Source organism: Alosa alosa, chromosome 16 (genome assembly GCF_017589495.1).
Source record: "Alosa alosa isolate M-15738 ecotype Scorff River chromosome 16, AALO_Geno_1.1, whole genome shotgun sequence".
Taxonomy (NCBI): Eukaryota; Metazoa; Chordata; class Actinopteri; order Clupeiformes; family Clupeidae; genus Alosa; species Alosa alosa.
The window spans coordinates 12,281,269-12,300,125 of record NC_063204.1 but is presented as its reverse complement, the minus strand read 5'-3'; the positions used below and the strand labels follow the sequence as shown (position 1 = coordinate 12,300,125).

The window sequence follows — 18,857 nt, the reverse complement described above, 5'->3', positions numbered from 1 at the left end:
TAAGGTAGCCTACATGTCTGCTGATAGTTAGTTTCTCACATTTCGTTTTAGCAAGAAGAATGAATGATGGAAGTAATGCATCACATTAATTATTTGATTCAAAATAAATCCCTAAATCCTATCACCAGTATTTTGGGTATTGTTTGAAGCCAAGATGCCCACTGAAAAGAGTCAGATTCAGGAGAGGGAGAGACAATTCAGGGAGGCAGCAATCACTGCAGGGTTGGCTGCGAAAAAGCCAACCAGCAGGTGAGAGAGACTTTGCACTGTGATAAAGATGACATGACACTGTGTAGACGAATTGATTAATTAATCAGACTCATATTTTAGCCCACTAATGGCAATGTTTCATAATTACATTACATTTAAGGTGAAGAGCAGTCACAAGCCTCCAGACTATGTGAGGAAAATGTGGACCAGGAGGAGGCATAGGACAGGAAGGCCTAAGTGATGATCACCAAATATGAGATGAGAGGACCATGCTAGAAATTACAGGATTAAAGAGCTGCATGCTAAATAATTGTAATAAAAAAAAAACATAGGCTATTTTAGAGGTCATTTCAAAGATCTTGCCTGAGCAGAACATAAATACCACTAAGCCTAAGGGCATTAAAATAATGATTGAGTGCTGTATTTCAGTGTTTTACTTCTTTGTGTATATATTTAAAAAAAGATGGTGTTATTCTCAGTCCTGCATATAGCCCATGATTTTTTTTATTTTATTTATGTATTTATTTATTTTTTTTGGGGGGGTGCCCTTTTATCAGGTCAGAGCAACTGCCCCTCAAAATTCCTGTGCACGTCCCTGTCTATAGACACCCTCCCTTTGAAACATACATTTCTGAAGACTATTCACCTAAAGGGCAAACTACTGTGCAATTCTGATGTGCTGTACACTACTGCATTCTTTGAGTGTTATGTGTCCACATGCATCCAACACCATGCATCACACTACATGACCTGGGTGTGACCATGCATAGCCTAATTGAGAACACATATGTACATGTAGTCATGGAGCTTCTCCCTTGGTATGTTGCACAAGAGGCCCAAGTAAACAACTCAGTACAGCTCACTGATACGAAAACACAACATTTCCTTGGGCAACCAAAGAATTCAACACTAATTCAGATAGAAGCACTGTAGTTTCACAGTTTCACAGCAAGCTATTGTTTGTATAATGTGTGTAGTGAATCATGTGAATAGCTTTTCAGATTTTGTGTAGTATACAAGTCAAGTGTGTTCTAATATAATTCCACTATAAGCCATAGAAGTTTCTTTCTTTATTAAGATTTTTTTTAAGATTATACAGAATTAATTTCATCAATCAATCCTATCCCATCACACATAATGATCATTCCCTAAATTACATTTGTCACACACAATTAAATTTCATACACTCAACCGTGAGCCAACTAAAAATGATTGTATTACACACAAGTACTCAGAAGGGAAGGAAGGGGGGAAAATAACATTAAAACTCAACACAACAGTGTCACAGTTTTTCAGAGTAACTCAGTGGAGGTCTCATCACCTGACACTCACACAGCTCTCTCATACAGCGTGAGATACAGAGAGCAGAAACCAAGACATCATACAGTATTGTAGAAATACATTCATCTCCAAGTATATATGAATAACAAGTATTATTAACTTTTCACCTTTGTTTATCAAAATTTGTCTAAGACTAATTGAACTCAAATTACATTGGATTATATATTATCATGATACTAATTCAGATTACAGGTAGTTGTGACATAGCCTGGCAAACTTAACAAAAAACAAAACCCTAACCTGAAACCCAACCACAAACTCAGCTTATTAACATAATTGCAAACAATTATATTTATGTTTATGGTATTTGGCAAAAGCCTTCATCCACCGTGATCATCATCGTCATAAGCATCATCATCACTGTTGTCATCATCATCAGCATCATAGTCTTCATCATAATCATCATAGTCATCATCAATATTATCTTCATAGTCATCATCATCATCATCAATGTTGTCTTCATAGTCATCATCATCATCATCAATGTTGTCATCATCGTAAGCATCATCATCATTTACATTTTCATTACATGTATTCATTTAGCAGACGTTTATATCCAAAGTGGCTTACATGTGTCATTTATATTACAAGGGCAACTGTCCCTGGAGCAACTTGGGGTTAAATGCTTTGCTCAAGGGCACAACGGTGGAAGCCGGGAAATGAACCCACAACTTTACAGGCTACTGCATTCTAGCCCAACTCTTTAACCACTATGCTACCACGCCCACATCATCATAATCATCATCTTCATCATCATCATTGTCATCATCGTGTTGAATTCTGGACACCTGCTCTGTGGCTGTTTCCCTTGCTACTGTCCTTTCATTATCTGTACTCGTTTCTCATGTTTCTCAGTCTCTCCTTCTTCCTTTGACGACGGGCCCTCTGATTCTGACGCTTTCTCTCCTTGTCCATCTCAACGGCACAGGCTGCGTCTATAACTGTTTTGAATGAAAACCCATGTCGCCCCCAGAGGGGCAAGCGGGCATACACAGCTCTTCGAATAGCAGGAAGCAAATTCCTAATAAACTCGTACTTCAGAATACCACACTTGCTGTCGTAAATAGTCAACGAATCAATTTCAGGAATACCGGAATGAACAACAAAGATGTTTTTGAACCTAATTGCATAGTCTATTACCTCTTCGCCATTTTTCTGCACACATTCATCTATCTTCGACCAGTTTCTTGCTTCATTTGCTGCTCCACGTATCCAGTCCTCTAGTGCTTTCCAAGCATTCTTCAAATTGGTCTTGTCTTGTCCAAGGGCGTGTTCCACTGCTGCTTTCAGGCAATTGGCATCTGTACCACTCACAAGCAGGCCCATAATTCGAAGACCATCATAAGGGTGCAACTGATGTACTGCTGCAATACCGCGCAGCTTAACCCATGTCTCCACCCCCTCTACTCGTGGGTGTTTTAACTCTTTGGCCCACGTCTTAATGTTATTGTCAGTGGCAAACTTCGGGATTGTTATAGGAAGAAGTGCTTCTCTCACAAAGTTTTGCAAAAACAAACAAAGCTCTCTGTCAGCTTCAGAAACATCAGGGTCACCGCCCTCCAGGTTAACAGGGGGTGCTGATGGACCAAATGTGCCTGCACGCAGCACATTGAATTGGACGGCAACCAAAGCTTGGGGGGTTTGGACAGGCATCTGCCAGTCAGGCAACTGCACTCTCAGGACTTGCATCAGTCTGGCCTTAATCCTCTCCCAGTGTTTTCCAGCCTTTTCCAACTCATACTCTAGCATCATCACATCTTCCTCCAGCGCTGCAACTTTCCTTTGCTCACTCCGCAGTCTTTCCTGTTCCCGCGCATGGACTTTCTCCAGGTCACTCCGCAGTCTTTCCTGTTCCTGCGCATGGACTTTCTCCAGGTCACTCCGCAGTCTTTCCTGTTCCCGCGCATGGACTTTCTCCAGGTCACTCCGCAGTCTTTCCTGTTCCTGCGCATGGACTTTCTCCTGGTTACACCACAGCTGTTTCCAGTGTTCCTCCAGGACTTTGAATTTCTTTTGTTCATCATCACACCGCCTGTCACTTTCTGCCCTATTAAACTGTTCAGATCTCAGTTGAAGCTGATTCCAAATAATCAATGCCAGCTTTTTATCTTCATTTGTCTTTTCCTGCCACCTCTCCAGCACACACGTCAAATCATCCAGTGCCCACAAACATCCTTCGCACTTAATGTTGTACTTTGCTATCAGTTTATTCTCAACTTTATCTAACTTGAACTTTGATCTCACAAAGTTTGAAAATGTGCCCACCATTGATCTCAGATCATTGATCTGAACTGAGTCAATGTCAGTCATTTTTAGTCCTTTTTAGTATCAGGTTTGTCTTCCAAGTCTATTTATTTTACCTTAACTTGTTTTTCAAAGTCACTCAGGATTAGTTAAGGTATTTCCCCTTTTATTGATTTGTAGTTCAGCTTCTTGCACTTCTCTTGTCACCTCTGTGGTTAAAATCAACAACACCACAGGAATCCTCCACTTGATCTCTTCCACAGCTGCTGTTGTGTCAACTTTACTTGTCAGTCACTTGGGTAATTTATGGTCCACAAGAGTGCATTGCAATGGACACTGCCAATTCTAACACAGCAGAGACTCTGGAAATGCCCTTGATGTCACTCTTCACAACAAATTTTATGACTCCAAATAAACACGTTCTCGAAATTTAACTGTTGATTTGTCTTCAGTAAAAATATATCGATCAGACTCCCCTGCCCATTTGCTAGTTTATACAACCACTAAATATGCTTAACACTATTCTAAGTGTTCACTTCAGACCCTTAGACAAATCACTGACTAAATGTAGCATTACAGCACGCACTTATATACACATTACGCACGCACAGTTGTTTCATTCAGATCATATTGTCATAAGCACATATCACATCAAGTGTCTGTTTGGTATTTCCATGTATTTGTGATCAGTCTTACAGCTTTTACTTCTGCAGTTTTTCCTCCACAATTACCAGAGACAGCTTCACCCGTGGCTGTGGAGGTCACTCCTGATGGAAGATAAATGCTTGGAGTGGATTGTGTCCCTCTTCGCCTCCGACAAGGCCAGAATGTTGCAGTTCTGGATCGTATGCGATCTTCAGACAGATAAACAGCAGACACTTTCCTCTTGACCTTCCTCACCCAGGTGCAATAGCTGCTGGATCTCTGTGTTTGTGGTGTCCTTACAAAACTGTCTGAGAAAACAACAGAAAATAGAGATGATGTTGAACAGACTTTTTGATACACCAAACTTAAAACTGGACTCGACCTTAAGTAAGTCTTAAGAAATCTTGAAGATTTATTTATTTGATGAAGAGTAAATAATTGTATCTTACCAAGACCTAATTAAGTCTTCATGGCCTTCCGGGTCTTCTCCTTCTGATCGTCTTGATGTCTTAGATTGTCTCTCAAACCTGAAGACAACAGAGGAGAGCCCAGTTATACCTCTGCAATGCATAAATCACCAAACTAACAGTTGTTCACAGACATACTAAATTTGAAGCAGACCATATGAGAACAACACCAGCCACAAGGTCTTGAGGGATCTGAAATCTGATCCGGAATCTTCTGTTAACAGAAGGCCATGACCTAGACCTAAAGGGGCCAAAGCTCTCCCTGGCAATGCATATGCCTAAATTACTATGCACTCAAATGACAAAGCACTGGGAAATAACAGTAATGTGGTTATGTGTGTGTGTAACACAGGATTTTTTTTAACAACACACCAAAGAAGACTCAGAGAGGAATGTCAATAAATTACAATTTTATTGGAGCCCACATTAATTGGAAACCAAGGGAGTCAGGAGTAGACTCAAACTACTAGGGTTTAAGGACACAATAAAAGTAACCCAATAAACCAAAAAGTGAATGCACAGCTACTCAGATGCGAAGCATTCCACAGATGTTTGTGATTCCAGGTTGACCTGTCTCAGCACACATTCCCTCAAAAGCTAAACCCTGGCCAAAGCCAGTGGTTTCTGGGCTCTGATTAAACATTAATAAATAGAATAAAATATCTTTACTCATTTAATGTGGTGAACACTAGAAAAAGGTCAGAATAAAACTACAGTTTGGGGATGTCAATGCCTGGGCACTATACTCTGGAGTACGTCCATAACTGACCACTACACTCTGTCTATGACTGGACACTAAACTCTGGGTAAGTCCATGGCTGGCCAACATGATTAACAGCAGCCTGCTGCCCTCTCCACACAGAGCTGCAAAAAAGAGCTGGCTCTGCCTAAGGAGTGGGAGACCGCTGTGGGAAACTGCTGCCCCTCCTGGACCAATCAGATGGACAGTTACTGTACATGTCTTTACCAGGAGGGAGGAGCATGTTCTCCTGATGGGCAAACTGATCAGGACTTCAGTTAGCTTCCTCTGTTCCCCACTGAGAGTAGATGTATCCAGACATAAAAGAGAGAAAAACAATGCAGGTGGCAACAGTGTTCAAACAAATAATTATGATTAAATATCCCAGAAAACAACTTAGTTTGAGATGCAAACCAAGAGCACTTATAATCTCTCAATCTATTAATCACAGACAGCTGCGCTCATTCGTCATCTCCTGAATCAGGAGCCTAGAGGGGCACTAGATTTCATAATCTCTCACAAGGATTTTCTATCGGCAAACAACAAAAACAATGGATAAATAGATTAAAAACATCCCCTGCACTATTTTCTCAGTTCAAAATTAATTAGGGACTCAAACCAGTGGGGAATTAGCCAAGTTCAACCGGCATCTTTTAAATATAAAATAGTACCACTCCTGTAAACAGTAGCCGTGCTGCTGGGAGGGGTGGTCATCCGAGCTGCTGTGCTTGTGTATCAAACAGCTGCTGATATGGCCCAGAGGCTCCAGTGGAATGCCAGTGGGCCCAGAACAGACAGAACAGACAGTGATTCAAACCAAAGATTCTAGAACAGAGCTCCGCTCTAGAATATTTGATTCAAACATAGAATAGAGAAGGCTGGGGGAAAAAAAATAGCACATTCTGCAAGTGTGAACAAATACATACAGTCATACAGTAGCGCTGATGTTAGCATAACCTGCCAATTTCAAGATAGCAATACGGTCTAACAGAAATGGAAAAAAGCTGGGCTCCTTTAGCAAGGACTGCCTTAGTCTTTGAGGACTCCCACTACACTGCACTCTTGAAAAGGCAGAGTGGTTGTAAATCCTAAGTACGGGCCTCACTGTAAGGCAGTATAAGTCTTATATGGGAAAGGTTCAGCAACATCAAACCCAATAGAGTCTACCCTGCTCAATAAATCCACCAGCATCTCTCTTCTCCTTGGAACTAGTGAGCAGTAGAATCACTTTAAGGAGGTCACATGAGGTAATGAGGTCACACACACTGTGTTTGTGTGTTTTCAAGTAGCAGGGAATTCACACGGAACTGTAATGACATCACTCGTCAGGACCAATGAGGGAACTGGGAGTGGTCGAAGGAAATTGTGAAGCTTCCGCGCACTGTTGGAAATAACAATTGATTATAGAACCCCTGTTAACCTAATAAATCTGACCCCGCTAAATATGGAGAAGTTTCAGTCATAGTAGTATTACTATCCATAGTAGGCTGATGTAGGCCTACCCACAATACTGTTACAAGAATGCCTTCTATCTATTTAATTAGACGCATTTTCCCCAAGAATAGTGTACGAAGGCCCTCCTCTGCCGATTAATTCGGGAGGTACCAATTACTAAGTAATAATCCTAGTGTGAAAGTCGGTCAGAGGCTACAGTGCTGACCTGGATCACAGTGCTCACCTGGACAAAACACCTTACCGAAGCTACTGAGGGTTCAGGTTGTGCTAAGGTTAGCTGTCTAATTCCAGACTACTAATAAAATCAGTGATCCATCACAATACAATGGTCAGTTCTACTGGTAGCGTGCCTACTTTCAACTGATTAGCCCCCACGGCACCAGAGACTAATCCTAGCCGTTCCCCATGGCACATAATAACCTGGGGGATATCTAAAGAAATGCTAGAAAGCTATGCGGGTCAAAGCTTAACAATTTATTTGTCAAAATTAATTTATTTGTAATTATAGAAAGTACATCTAAATGAATAATGTGAAAGTTACGAAAACAGGTTAAAGGAACATTTAGGAAATCACACGAAACGATCAGAGAAATGAACATACCCGGCTCAGAAGATGATGACTACACACCGAAGTGGTGCGGGAGGATCTGGCTACAGAACTCCTGGAGCTTCTTGTGTACTATTCTTAAATAGGCTCCTCACTTTATCTAAGTTTAGGTGGAAATTACTATTTGCTTTGATAGAGATTACATGGTTGGAGGTCACCTGATGAAGGGTCACCTGGAATCACAAGATCATTACTGTTCTGGGACTAAGACCTTTGCTTCCGTGAGACCCCCAGAGTGAATCAATGAAGACATGACAATGAACACATTAATTTCCTGCTTCCTAGTTAGTTTCTCCTGTGAAAATGTAAAAGGTTAGAGATATAATAAAAAGTTGTTGTAGCAGCAACATTTGACAGGGCCCACAATGGGGTCATACCATCATGTGGTAGAGTAATTAATCAACAGTTCACATGATCAGGTTGATCAGCCTGGGAACATCAGGACTCCTTACAGAACCGTCGCAACTCTGCCATCATTATGTTAAGACTACCCTGACTACCCTGGCTGCAAATTATATTTGCTGCCGCTAGGGTGCATCTAGTTTTCTAGGCTATAAATATAGCATACCTTTGGGGAAAAACTGGTTAAATGTCGCTGTTCTTCCTCTCAGTTTTCGGTTGCCTTGTTTTTCATTTTTGATAGGCCTATTCCAAGTTCTTCCATGAAGACATCTTACTGACATTCACCACTGTTCTGCATGCACGGAATTCAATTCTAGTGCGCTTTAGAAGCGCAAGGCTATTATGAGTAGCCTGCCACAGAGAGGGGTAATGACTGCATCATCTTGCCTATCCTGTATCATTGAAAATGCAATGGCGCAAATGTTTACTTCTTTGGATGACAATGGCAACTGGTAGCGTAGATATAGGCCTACTGATAGCTTTGATTAAGCCTGAAGGATGCATATTTATGTCGAGATCTAGACAGTAGCCCTACTTGACCGATGAGGCACTGAGCCAGGCAGTCGACGTTCTGGACTTTTCTCGAACTCACAGATTGCCTGTCCGCCCCTGCAACCAGCATTCACTTCTTGAAACTCCAGCACATATTCCCAAGTTATGACATAAAATAGCACAAATAATGAACACTCTACCAACTGGATTTGACAGTCTTAATTAACTGGTTACTTCTTTTAGTTTGTTCACAAACCTGTAAAGTTGTTCACAAACCTGTCATTTACAGTACGCCTCTTAGATCAGATATCATTTGACATTAGAGCTTCTTAATCATTGATACAGGCACTGAACATGACAAACTCAATTACTGTCATTGATATGTAAAGACTGCATTTCACCTGGTCAGTAGATATTTTACTGCAGTTGATGGAGTCTTGTGTACACAGTGCAGTGTGGTGCAAAATTATGGATTTGCTTGAAAGTTCTCAAGCAGAGTCAGTAGTCAGTCATAAATCTCAAAAAGATTTATTTATAGACATTGTGTCGCTATCAGGTGCAGTTCGAAGATACAACACGAAAACACTTCTTCTTATACTTCCCTGTCAGGCTTACATCTCTATCTATGGTATGTTAATCATCTTACGATCCCATTACCTAACTCCTCAACAGTGACCACAAGGATGTATCTATCCCCTAACGACTGACATCTGTGGTATTCCATCAAGATTGACCTGACCCCAGTAAATAATGCCAGGGCGCCAGCTTTGACAGTTTTCTTTCTCAAGGCCTATACAGAAACAGCATGCATATACCAAAAATACCTTGTAAAGACATACCACAGATGCTAGTCACAAATCAACATCTCAGTTTGTTTCTGTCTACTTGTACATTCCCATGAACCATGAATAACTTGCTCTCAAACAAGACCAAAAGTGTAAATAAGTAAATATATATATGTATATATATATATATATATATATATATATATATATATATATGAAGACACATACCCTTAAGGTTAACATTTTCTTCCTACACCAGTTTTTTGTCTCTCTTGGCAGGGAGCCTGTGGCATACAGGCAGGCAGCCATTTTGTTTTTTGTCAGTCGTCAGCAATGGGGTCCCTTCTTGGTCTTGATAGAGATGCTTAAGCTTGACCTAGCAGGCAATCTTGACCTTGCAGCCTCTATGTTCACAGTGAAGATCTTCTAGATGTCTTTTTCCACGTAGATCTGGGCTTCACGGCATCAATTGTTCGATTCTTTGGTTTGTCCAATGAATGTTGTTGCATTATCTTCTTAATGGAGTCGGGGAGGAACCATTGAGAACATCCTGACCAGCTGCATCGCTGTGTGGTTAGGAAGTAGTACCACATCCAACAGGAGAACCCTGCAGCGCATAATAAATGCAGCTAGAAAGATCATTGGTGACTTACTCCCCTCCTTCCAGGACATCTACAACACACCCCTGGTCTGAAAAGCACTGAGCATTGCAGGAAACTCCTCCCATCGCTTTTTCAGTCCTATGCCATCTGGGAGAAGATTCTGGAGACTCCAGGCCCACACCTCACCAAGCTGTCAGTAAGTCGAACGCACACCTCTCTGCCCTCTGTCCTTTGCCACCATGAAGACTAGACTCTAAACCAGTGGTCCCCAAACTACGGCCCGCGTACCGGATACGGCCCGCCACCTCATTTTGGGTGGCCCCCCAAATCATGTCCGTGGTATATAGCATCTGGCCCGCACGGGAGTACGACATCGTCAAACTATAACCTCCGTAATTTCCCCCATTCGTTCTCTATGGCGAGTCTTAACAGTACACATGTAATACTCTTTTTGTCCACTGGTGGTTGTTTTGGCGCTGTTTTGCGTTTGCCATCGAAAACGGAATGAAATGTAGGCCTACCTGCAAACATGTAAGAGGCCTATGCTGACTGTATCAGTGCTCAAAGTATTCTAAAAGTTTATCAATTAATTGTTAATAACTAACTAACTTCTATTCAAGTCATATTTCTGGGACTTTCTGGGATAATTATTTCTATTTTTAATTCACTCGTTCAAATGTTCATACAAATTCACAATTCACAAAGTTCTCATCAGGTGAGTGAAAGTTAGAATGGTGGTCATTTCAGATGTTTTTGCCAGCACATAAAACTCTCATAGTTTGAGTTATTTGAATTATTTGTAGGATATTACTTGTTCACAATATGAGCTGTGTATGCAAAGACAGAGTTCACACATTTTGAATAAAATATACATTTGGGACTCCCTGCTAATACTTTTGGGAATGCTAAAGTCTTTTTATCAGTATTTCATTTGAGCCACATTTTACACTGATATGGCATGATGGCAACATAAACACAGCTAACAATGGTATTAAATTGTAGTATATTAAATGTAATGGAATATTCAACTAAGATAGACTGCTGTTGTTCACAGCACTAAGGTTTATGGTTACTGATACTGATATCTGGCCCTCTCTTAGAGCCAGGCATAGTGAACTGGCCCTCTCTTAGAGCCAGGCATAGTGAGCTGGCCCTCTCTTAGAGCCAGGCATAGTGAGCTGGCCCTCTCTTAGAGCCAGGCATAGTGAGCTGGCCCTTGGAAGAAAAAGAAAAAGGGACCACTGCTCTAAACTCTCTTTTTAACTGACAAGCATTGGATAAACAATGGAATGTATTGAGCAGTGCTGACAAAAACAGAACTGAATTGCAATCAACACAGTGGAGGCAATATAGTTGGAACCTAGTGTGCGGTTTTGTATTAGAAACATTGAAATGTTATGTATGTAATATAATGAGTGTTCCACACTCACGTCAGCATTATGTGCGGAGGGAGCGCTTTAGTTGGAGAAGGGTCAACAACATGTCTTAGATAAGACATTCCAAGGGAAAAACACACAGAGCCTATACTGATATATAGGTACCGTCTCCAGTCTAGCTATGGCACCCTGACCTGTACACTAGTAAATCTGCATCTTGCTGTTGTCTTTGCACATACAGTATGCACGCCATTCCATGGTGTCAGTATGACTGCATGTATGGTCTGAATTTAGTGAGACAAACCCCCTTGGGTATGGTTGCTTTTTGTTTCTTTGTCTGCCCATGTAAATGTTGAGTTGTGTTTTGTATCAATGGAGATGTATTGAAGTTGAATTCAAATAAGACCTGGTGTGTGGATCAGGATCATTAATGGAGTCATTTATTATAGATGGTACAGTAACAATATCAAATATAAAAGTATTGACAGTCACACTGTGAAATACAGAATTCTGGATTGTTCAAAGAAGTTCTCAGGCAGAATCAGCAGTCAGTCAGAAATCTCAGAGAGCTTTATTCACGGTAACCGGAGACCTACGCCATGTGGCTAACAAGGAGCAGTCTAAAGATACAGAGAGAAGCTTACATCTCCCCCTGTGATGTCAAATATTCAATGACCACATTACCCAACTCTTCAACATTAAGGATGTATCTCTTGACAACCGACATCAGTGACACTTCCCCAAACTTTGACCTAACTTAAATGAAGGTGCCGACCTCCCTAGTGAAGATGGCAGATCCCGGATGGCAGGCCCGGAGTGGGTAATCAGGAGAATCGGGAGAATTCCCGGTGGGCCGCTTCACTTTTGGGCCGGTCGAGGGAAAAATATTGACATTTGCCACGTTAATCTATCTTCTCTTAGAGTTGGCTACACACGTTTGCATTCTATGCCTAACACCGCAGCCTCTGCATGGGTTGTTCTTCCCTCCCAAGAAGAGTTGGTTTGGTCCATATAGCCCGTCTTTTCTAAAAAGTTGTCTCAGATACCATAGCCGGGCAGGCCCTACCGTAGTGATAAGCGCCAGGGTGGATGGATGGTAGAAAGAGGCCATGAGGGACTGAAAAGGCCAGGTAAAAAAGACGAAAAATATTGGAGGAAAATGCTGCCAAATGTGCCAAGCTTCCAGATTTTTTTTGAAGAGGACAGACATAAGTGGCAACTGGTAAAGAGAGATAGCCATGATTATTAGCGGCGCAATTATTGGGCTAATACTGGATGTTGTAGCGTTGTTAACCTATTCGCAAGCAACATATTAAATTAATTAAAATATTATCCTTTTTGTATCATCCAATATGGCGATTCATAGACTTTGCAAATATTATGCAAATATTGATAACAAAACTCAAGCCTGATCTGTGTATGCAGTAGCCTGCATAGGTGCCAACTCTCACGCATTGGCCGTGAGACACACGCATTTGATTAGTTTCACACACTCACACGCCACACCCCCGATTTCTCACGCTGAAGTGTCAACCCGGTCGGTCAGATGCCTGAAAAATGAGTTTAGATCTACCTGTTGAGCCTCTGCTTTCAGAGACGGTGAGAGGGTTCAAGAGCACCCCCTGTCTGTGGAATTTTCTAAATTTTCTCTCATTTGCGATGCTACTTCAGAAGCTGTCCCAGGCGCATTCCCCCCGCATTTGCCCGGCTTCAGGTAGGCCTATGCTTTGAGTATTATTGAGTTGGCTATTTTTCACGCTGAAGTGTCAACCTGGTAAGCCTAGGTCAAATACCTGGCAGATGAGGTTCAACTAAACTAAACCTATACATATGATATCACACATCAGGTGAACGTGCGGAATCTAAGCTTCCCAATGATATTAGCGCCAAGTTGCTGTGATAAATAGTTCGCGAGAAAATTAACATTGAACCGACGTGCAATTTAGGCTAATCATATTTGCATTTTGCACACAGTGCACACCCATTACTCTCGGTTTAATATTTCACTAACCCTTCACACAACACGTGGCAAACCCAATATCACAATAAACAGCAAACCGTACCGAATACAATGATATAAAGCATGCCTCTGTGCAATAAGTGGTTCCTGAGTAGGCCTAATCCGGTTTTGAAATTGCAACACATTTCTACATAGCCTCATTGGGGCGAAATTATAATGTATTCTAATGTAAACTATTTGTCAGTAGGCCTACATACATTTTTGTAAATTGCTCAGCCATAGATTATCCCACTATGGTTCTTATATTGTCAGGTTCCAGCCAATCCCATTACAGATAAATGACTATATTTATATTGGCATGCTTCCTAGTGACATGCAAAAATATGAAGAAAATCAAATAACGAGACACAAATATTGATATAAAGCCTGACATAAGCCATATGCAAACATTCACATCATGCAGATATGGGTACATCCTGAAAAAGGAATAGCATGTAGGCTATAGGCTATGGCCATTACAATGACCAATATATTATCTTAAATAAACTAGTTGAATAACACAGGTGACCACTTCTGCATAATTTCATGGAGTGCTGAAATGTACACACATTTTTGAACATTTCTGAACTGTGAAATGTAGCATATGTTTTTGTGGTTGTGAACTTATTGCAATATCACCATAACTATTCCACCTGTGTGTGCATGGTTATAATTCTGAAGTGCAAAATAGCTTAGGCTACAGCACAAAAATTTCCATAAAAATAAGCAAGTCTGACTTCTGAATTTATTTTGAAGTATATAAACATTTCTTAAATTCTTACAAAACACCCACCCACTTTTTAAAATGGTTAGTTTGGACCCCCTCACTTTTGCCGTGCGAAATACCAGTGCTGTTTTCAGCATCTGTTTAGTGCTTCATTGTCATTTTCATTGGATTCACGGTTTAGTTTGATATTTAATTTACTTTTGGACTGTTTGGTTATATTGTTAAATGTTGGGACTGATGGGCACTGAAATCTAGGGAGGTATTTGATTATCACTATTACGTTCCATGTAGTTGAAAGAGTGTCGGGATTTCAAACAAACCATCCGCTTTCATGCGTTCATTGAACGTCTGCGGTGCTGTAATGGAAACCTTATTGCGTGAGCCAAGTAGCCTATTGAGTTATTTTTTAAATTATGCATGATTTACTTTTTATTAATTTCGTAGGCTGGCTTTATTTTGTTATATAGAAGTCTCTAAATAACCTGTTAAAATGTATCGAAGATGAATTCAGGAAATTGCATCTAGTCCAAAAAAAAATTTCTGAGGGAGGACCACCATACCCCCCCTCTGAAATGTCCCACCCACTTTCACAATGCATCCGACGCCCATGGTCCTAGTAGTAGGCTAGATCCCTTTGATACCAATGTTCATTTAACTCTGGGACCCTGGTCCCAGGGATGGATTACTGCACGGGCCTTCCGGGCCCAGACCCAGGGGCCCAAGGTGTCTGGGGGCCCTGAAGCCCAAGCCTTTGCATGGAATCATCATTGGCCATCCCCAAAATGCTAGCCTGACGAGCCAGACCCACATTAAAATGTAGGGTCTGGGCACTCACCGTTCACAGTGCTCAGTCCGAGGGGCGGGATAATCGGTTGTCTTTCAAATTCCCTCTGCACGCAATAGGACAGCACTGAGTCCCATGCGTTTTCCCACCAGCAGAGCTAGTTGGCTAGTTCAAACTTTTGCCATCTCAAAACAAGCTTAACTCGTGTCACACTGTTGGCCAACAGCAATATCCATCTTCTTTGTTTTCAAGTAGCAGGGAATTCAAGCCAAACCGTTGCAACTCTGTCATCAATCATTATGTTATGCCCCCCTAACGACTCTATAGATGATTTGATTCGCCTGATAGAAGTTTAATTTTTCGAGCTCACAAGCCAAAGGAGAGTTGCTAGACTAGCCCTGGAAGCAAATGTAATTTGCTGCCGCTAGGGTGTGTCTAGATTTCTAAGCTACCAAAATGCACCAGAATACAGGAAATCACATCAAACAAATGAAAAAAATTCTGGGGGAGGACCCCCAAACCCCCCTTCCACATATGCGACAATTAGTGGGGAGCCCTTAAAACATGTGGGCCCAGGGGCCCGAAAGTTCATAATCCGTTCATGCCTGGTCCCTACACCTGAGAACCACTGATGTACGTTTTTTTTTACTGTACGGTATAATGCTGAATGAGCCAAACAAAAATTTCCGCAGCAAAATTTTGGTTGGCCCCACCAAATCTCACTCCAAGGTTTTTTGAAAAGTTGGCAGCCCTGTAGCCTAGGCCTAAAAACAAAAGTAGTCTGAGCAGCTGATGAGCCAGTCTCCCCGCTGAAAATGATGAGCCCAATGTAAGCAATTAGTTTAATATGCCTCCTAGTGAAATTGTGGGATACATATAAACCTATCCTTGTGGAATAGTGGAATATTGGTACTAATAAAAACTGCAGGATAGTAAGAGCTGAACTGCTTTATTTATCCAATTTCCACCACCACTAAAAAAGTGGGCCAGTCTTGGTCCTGAAACTCCCGGGCTGAAAAGTGGCCCCACTCCGGCCCTGCAGATCCATCTCAGGGCCCCCTCTCTCTCAACAAACCAGCACTTAGGCACAACCACCTTGAAGAATGTCATTGATGCTAAACATCTCTTATTACCCCAATTTCTGTTCACTTATACACTTGTCTGCAACACCTGCTCATAAACAAAAGTAAAAGAACCCATACCAGGCCCTTACAAACACACATATTCTAAAAGGTTAAAGTTTCTTCCTACAACTGCATAGTCTATTCGTAGTTGCGGGTTGAAGCGGGCTATTGTGCATATGACAGAGTTGCACATGTAGTCACTTCCTCGATCCTCTTCAGGGAAAGTCTCAAGTAATAATACAGTACAGAGAGGTGTATATATCTGTCATGTGAGAGATGGCCCAAACTGCACCACATAGACACAACCATGGTCAGAGGGAGGTCAACAACATTTGTTGCACAGATAAGATGTCTTCAGGGGCAGAACACAGAGAACCTATTGATACGGGCCTGAGCCTGGAGCAGAGAGGCACCCTGACCTGTAAACTCGTAAATCTGTTTATGTTAAGGCCTAGTGCAAGTGAGATACATATGGAATGCAGCAGAATTGTACACTGCACATAGATTAGTTTACACACATCATTCTTCAGTATGTGTGTGTGTGTGTGTGTGTGTGTGTGTGTGTGTGTGTGTGTGTGAGGTAATGTTCCAAATTATTTTTGCTGCGATGAGCCATTCAAATTGGGCTATGTGTTTGCACTGGGACGTGGTCCTTTATTTAATTTTGTCAGTAGTGTGGCAGTGATTTTGTGACAACTTTGTGATTTTGCTTTGTCAAAAGCTTCTATCTCTCTGAAGCTGTCCTTCTCTCTCCTTTTATTCACACACGCACAGTCACAGACACACACACAATCGCTGTTCCTGCCAAGGAAAAGAAAACACTCTATCTCTCTCGCTCCGTAACCGACACTTTGTAAGTTATTTTACTCACAGCATGAAGCCACAACAATAAATTCCACAAATGTCAGTTCCACTTAACTCAGACTATTTCTTTTCTCCCAAATGGCTGTACGACGATCAAAATTAATGTCTCACTCACACTTTTAACGATCTCTCATTAAATTCACAGTTGACCAAGTCAACAAAAAACATAGGTGGAAAACCTATACCACTTTCCAGTGATTACACACCCCACTCTGGTTGATGTTGTCTCCTTCGTAACACTAGCACTAAGTTTAGTCATAGGCCATTAATTAAACAAAGACCGCTGAGAGAACAACCACACGGTTCACTCAGCACAAATAATGACTGTAGCAACTCCTCCTATTTTCTCTTTGGCACACGAACAGCATTTATCTGATGAAATTCACACATCTTAACATGTAACGGCAGTACAGAAAAAGGAAAGATTAATCCCCCAAGCTTGTCATTAGTTCATCTATATGCTTTTAATTCGTTCACAAATCTGTCCAATTACCAAAAATATGTGTACATTTTTACCTCTTACTTTTTTGAAAAACTTCTTATATCCAATGACATCTAGAGCTCATCAATCATTGATATAGGTATGTTACTTTGTCATAGCTCTTAATGACACAAAATTCAATCCTCTCATTAATGTGCAGCTTTTTAAACAAATAATTTCTAATTTATTTATTAAAATAGCATTCATTCATCTTTACTTTTAGTTCTTTTCATGCAGAAAGGAATAAAGGCTCTTTGCTTTCACCTGGTCGGAGTTTCTTCACTGCAGCGGGTCTTGGCTGGCTTCCAGCTGGGGGGTTGGTAACGTCAGTCAGGGTGCCAAATAGACTCTTCTTACAGATGTGATGTTCAAATCTGACCCCGAAGTCTCAATCTGACCGCAACGTCTCTCTGACCCCGAAGTCTCAAGATGTTCACGTCCTCCCCCTCCTCTTGTGTTCGGGTCACGAAAACCAAACGTTGGATTCCCGATCGTTGCGTTGTGTTTCAGTTCTAATGTCTGTATTGAAGATGGTCTCTCAATAAGGCTTGACGGTTGAATCAGCATCAATGATCAAGTGAATTTATTGTAGATGGTAGAACAATGACTAACAGAGCACAGGCTAAGTCTCAAACAGTACAACTGCACAGAGTCTCGTGGTAGTAGAAGCGGGCTGCTGCTGAGCTTCTTGGCATAAGATGCTCCCCGAGTTGCTTCCTCGATCCGTCTTCAAGTCCAAACCTGAGACAAAGCCTGTTATACTAAAACATACGAACGTAAATCATGCCAACGTGGAAGGTACCAAGCATTGCACAAAACCAACTCCAGATGGAAAAATACCAACCTTGGAACAGAACAACAAGACGATATCTCATTCGGGCCTTATCACTAAGGCCTATGGCAGCATGACCTGTCTGATGGTAAATCCTACGTGCTTGTGACAGGCCTGAACCATGTCCACATCTGGTCAAGCTATTAAGCTACTGATCAGAAAAAGGGTGTGTACAATGGCATGGGTCTCTCCACGTTGTATACTACACACAGAAGTAACATATGAACACATTTGAATACATTAAGAATACCCCAGAATTCCACAGTGTACATGTGTGCATGCGTGTGTGTGTGTGTTTGCTCAGAAGCCTTGAGTCAGCGAGCTGCTCTCCACATCATACACAAAGGCAGACATTAGTCCATAGACACCTTTAATGTATAAATAAGTATAAGTATATATACTCTTTTGATCCCGTGAGGGAAATTTTGGTCTTTGCATTTATCCCAATCCGTGAATTAGTGAAACACACTCAGCACACAGTGAGGTGAAGCACACACTAATCCCGGTGCAGTGAGCTGCCTGCAACAACAGCGGCGCTCGAGGAGCAGTGAGGGGTTAGGTGCTGTCGTGGAAAATGTCCACTTCCGAATCCAATTTTCCAATTAACAATTACCACTTGACTATTTAGTAATTTAGCACTCTGGAACAAGGCATCCGAAGGAGACAATGTAGACAGAAGAT

The 18,857-nt window shown here is 41.4% G+C and overlaps 1 protein-coding gene across 1 annotated transcript; it reads right to left on the bottom strand.

Moving 5' to 3' along the window:
- Positions 1-2,004: 2,004 nt before the first annotated feature.
- LOC125309040 lies at positions 2,005-18,091 on the bottom strand. The gene is made up of 3 exons (XM_048265692.1): positions 17,609-18,091; positions 4,890-4,967; positions 2,005-4,748 (listed from the first exon to the last, which is right to left on the bottom strand). Exon 3 carries the CDS (start codon positions 3,859-3,861, stop codon positions 2,377-2,379), a length of 1,485 nt encoding a protein of 494 aa, XP_048121649.1. The 5' UTR covers positions 3,862-4,748; positions 4,890-4,967; positions 17,609-18,091; the 3' UTR covers positions 2,005-2,376.
- Between the last annotated feature and the right edge of the window lie 766 nt (positions 18,092-18,857).

What these genes read in the sequence shown, in the direction of transcription:
- LOC125309040 (XM_048265692.1), bottom strand. Translation starts at nt 3,861, where the DNA reads ATGACTGACATTGACTCAGTTCAGATCAATGATCTGAGATCAATGGTG.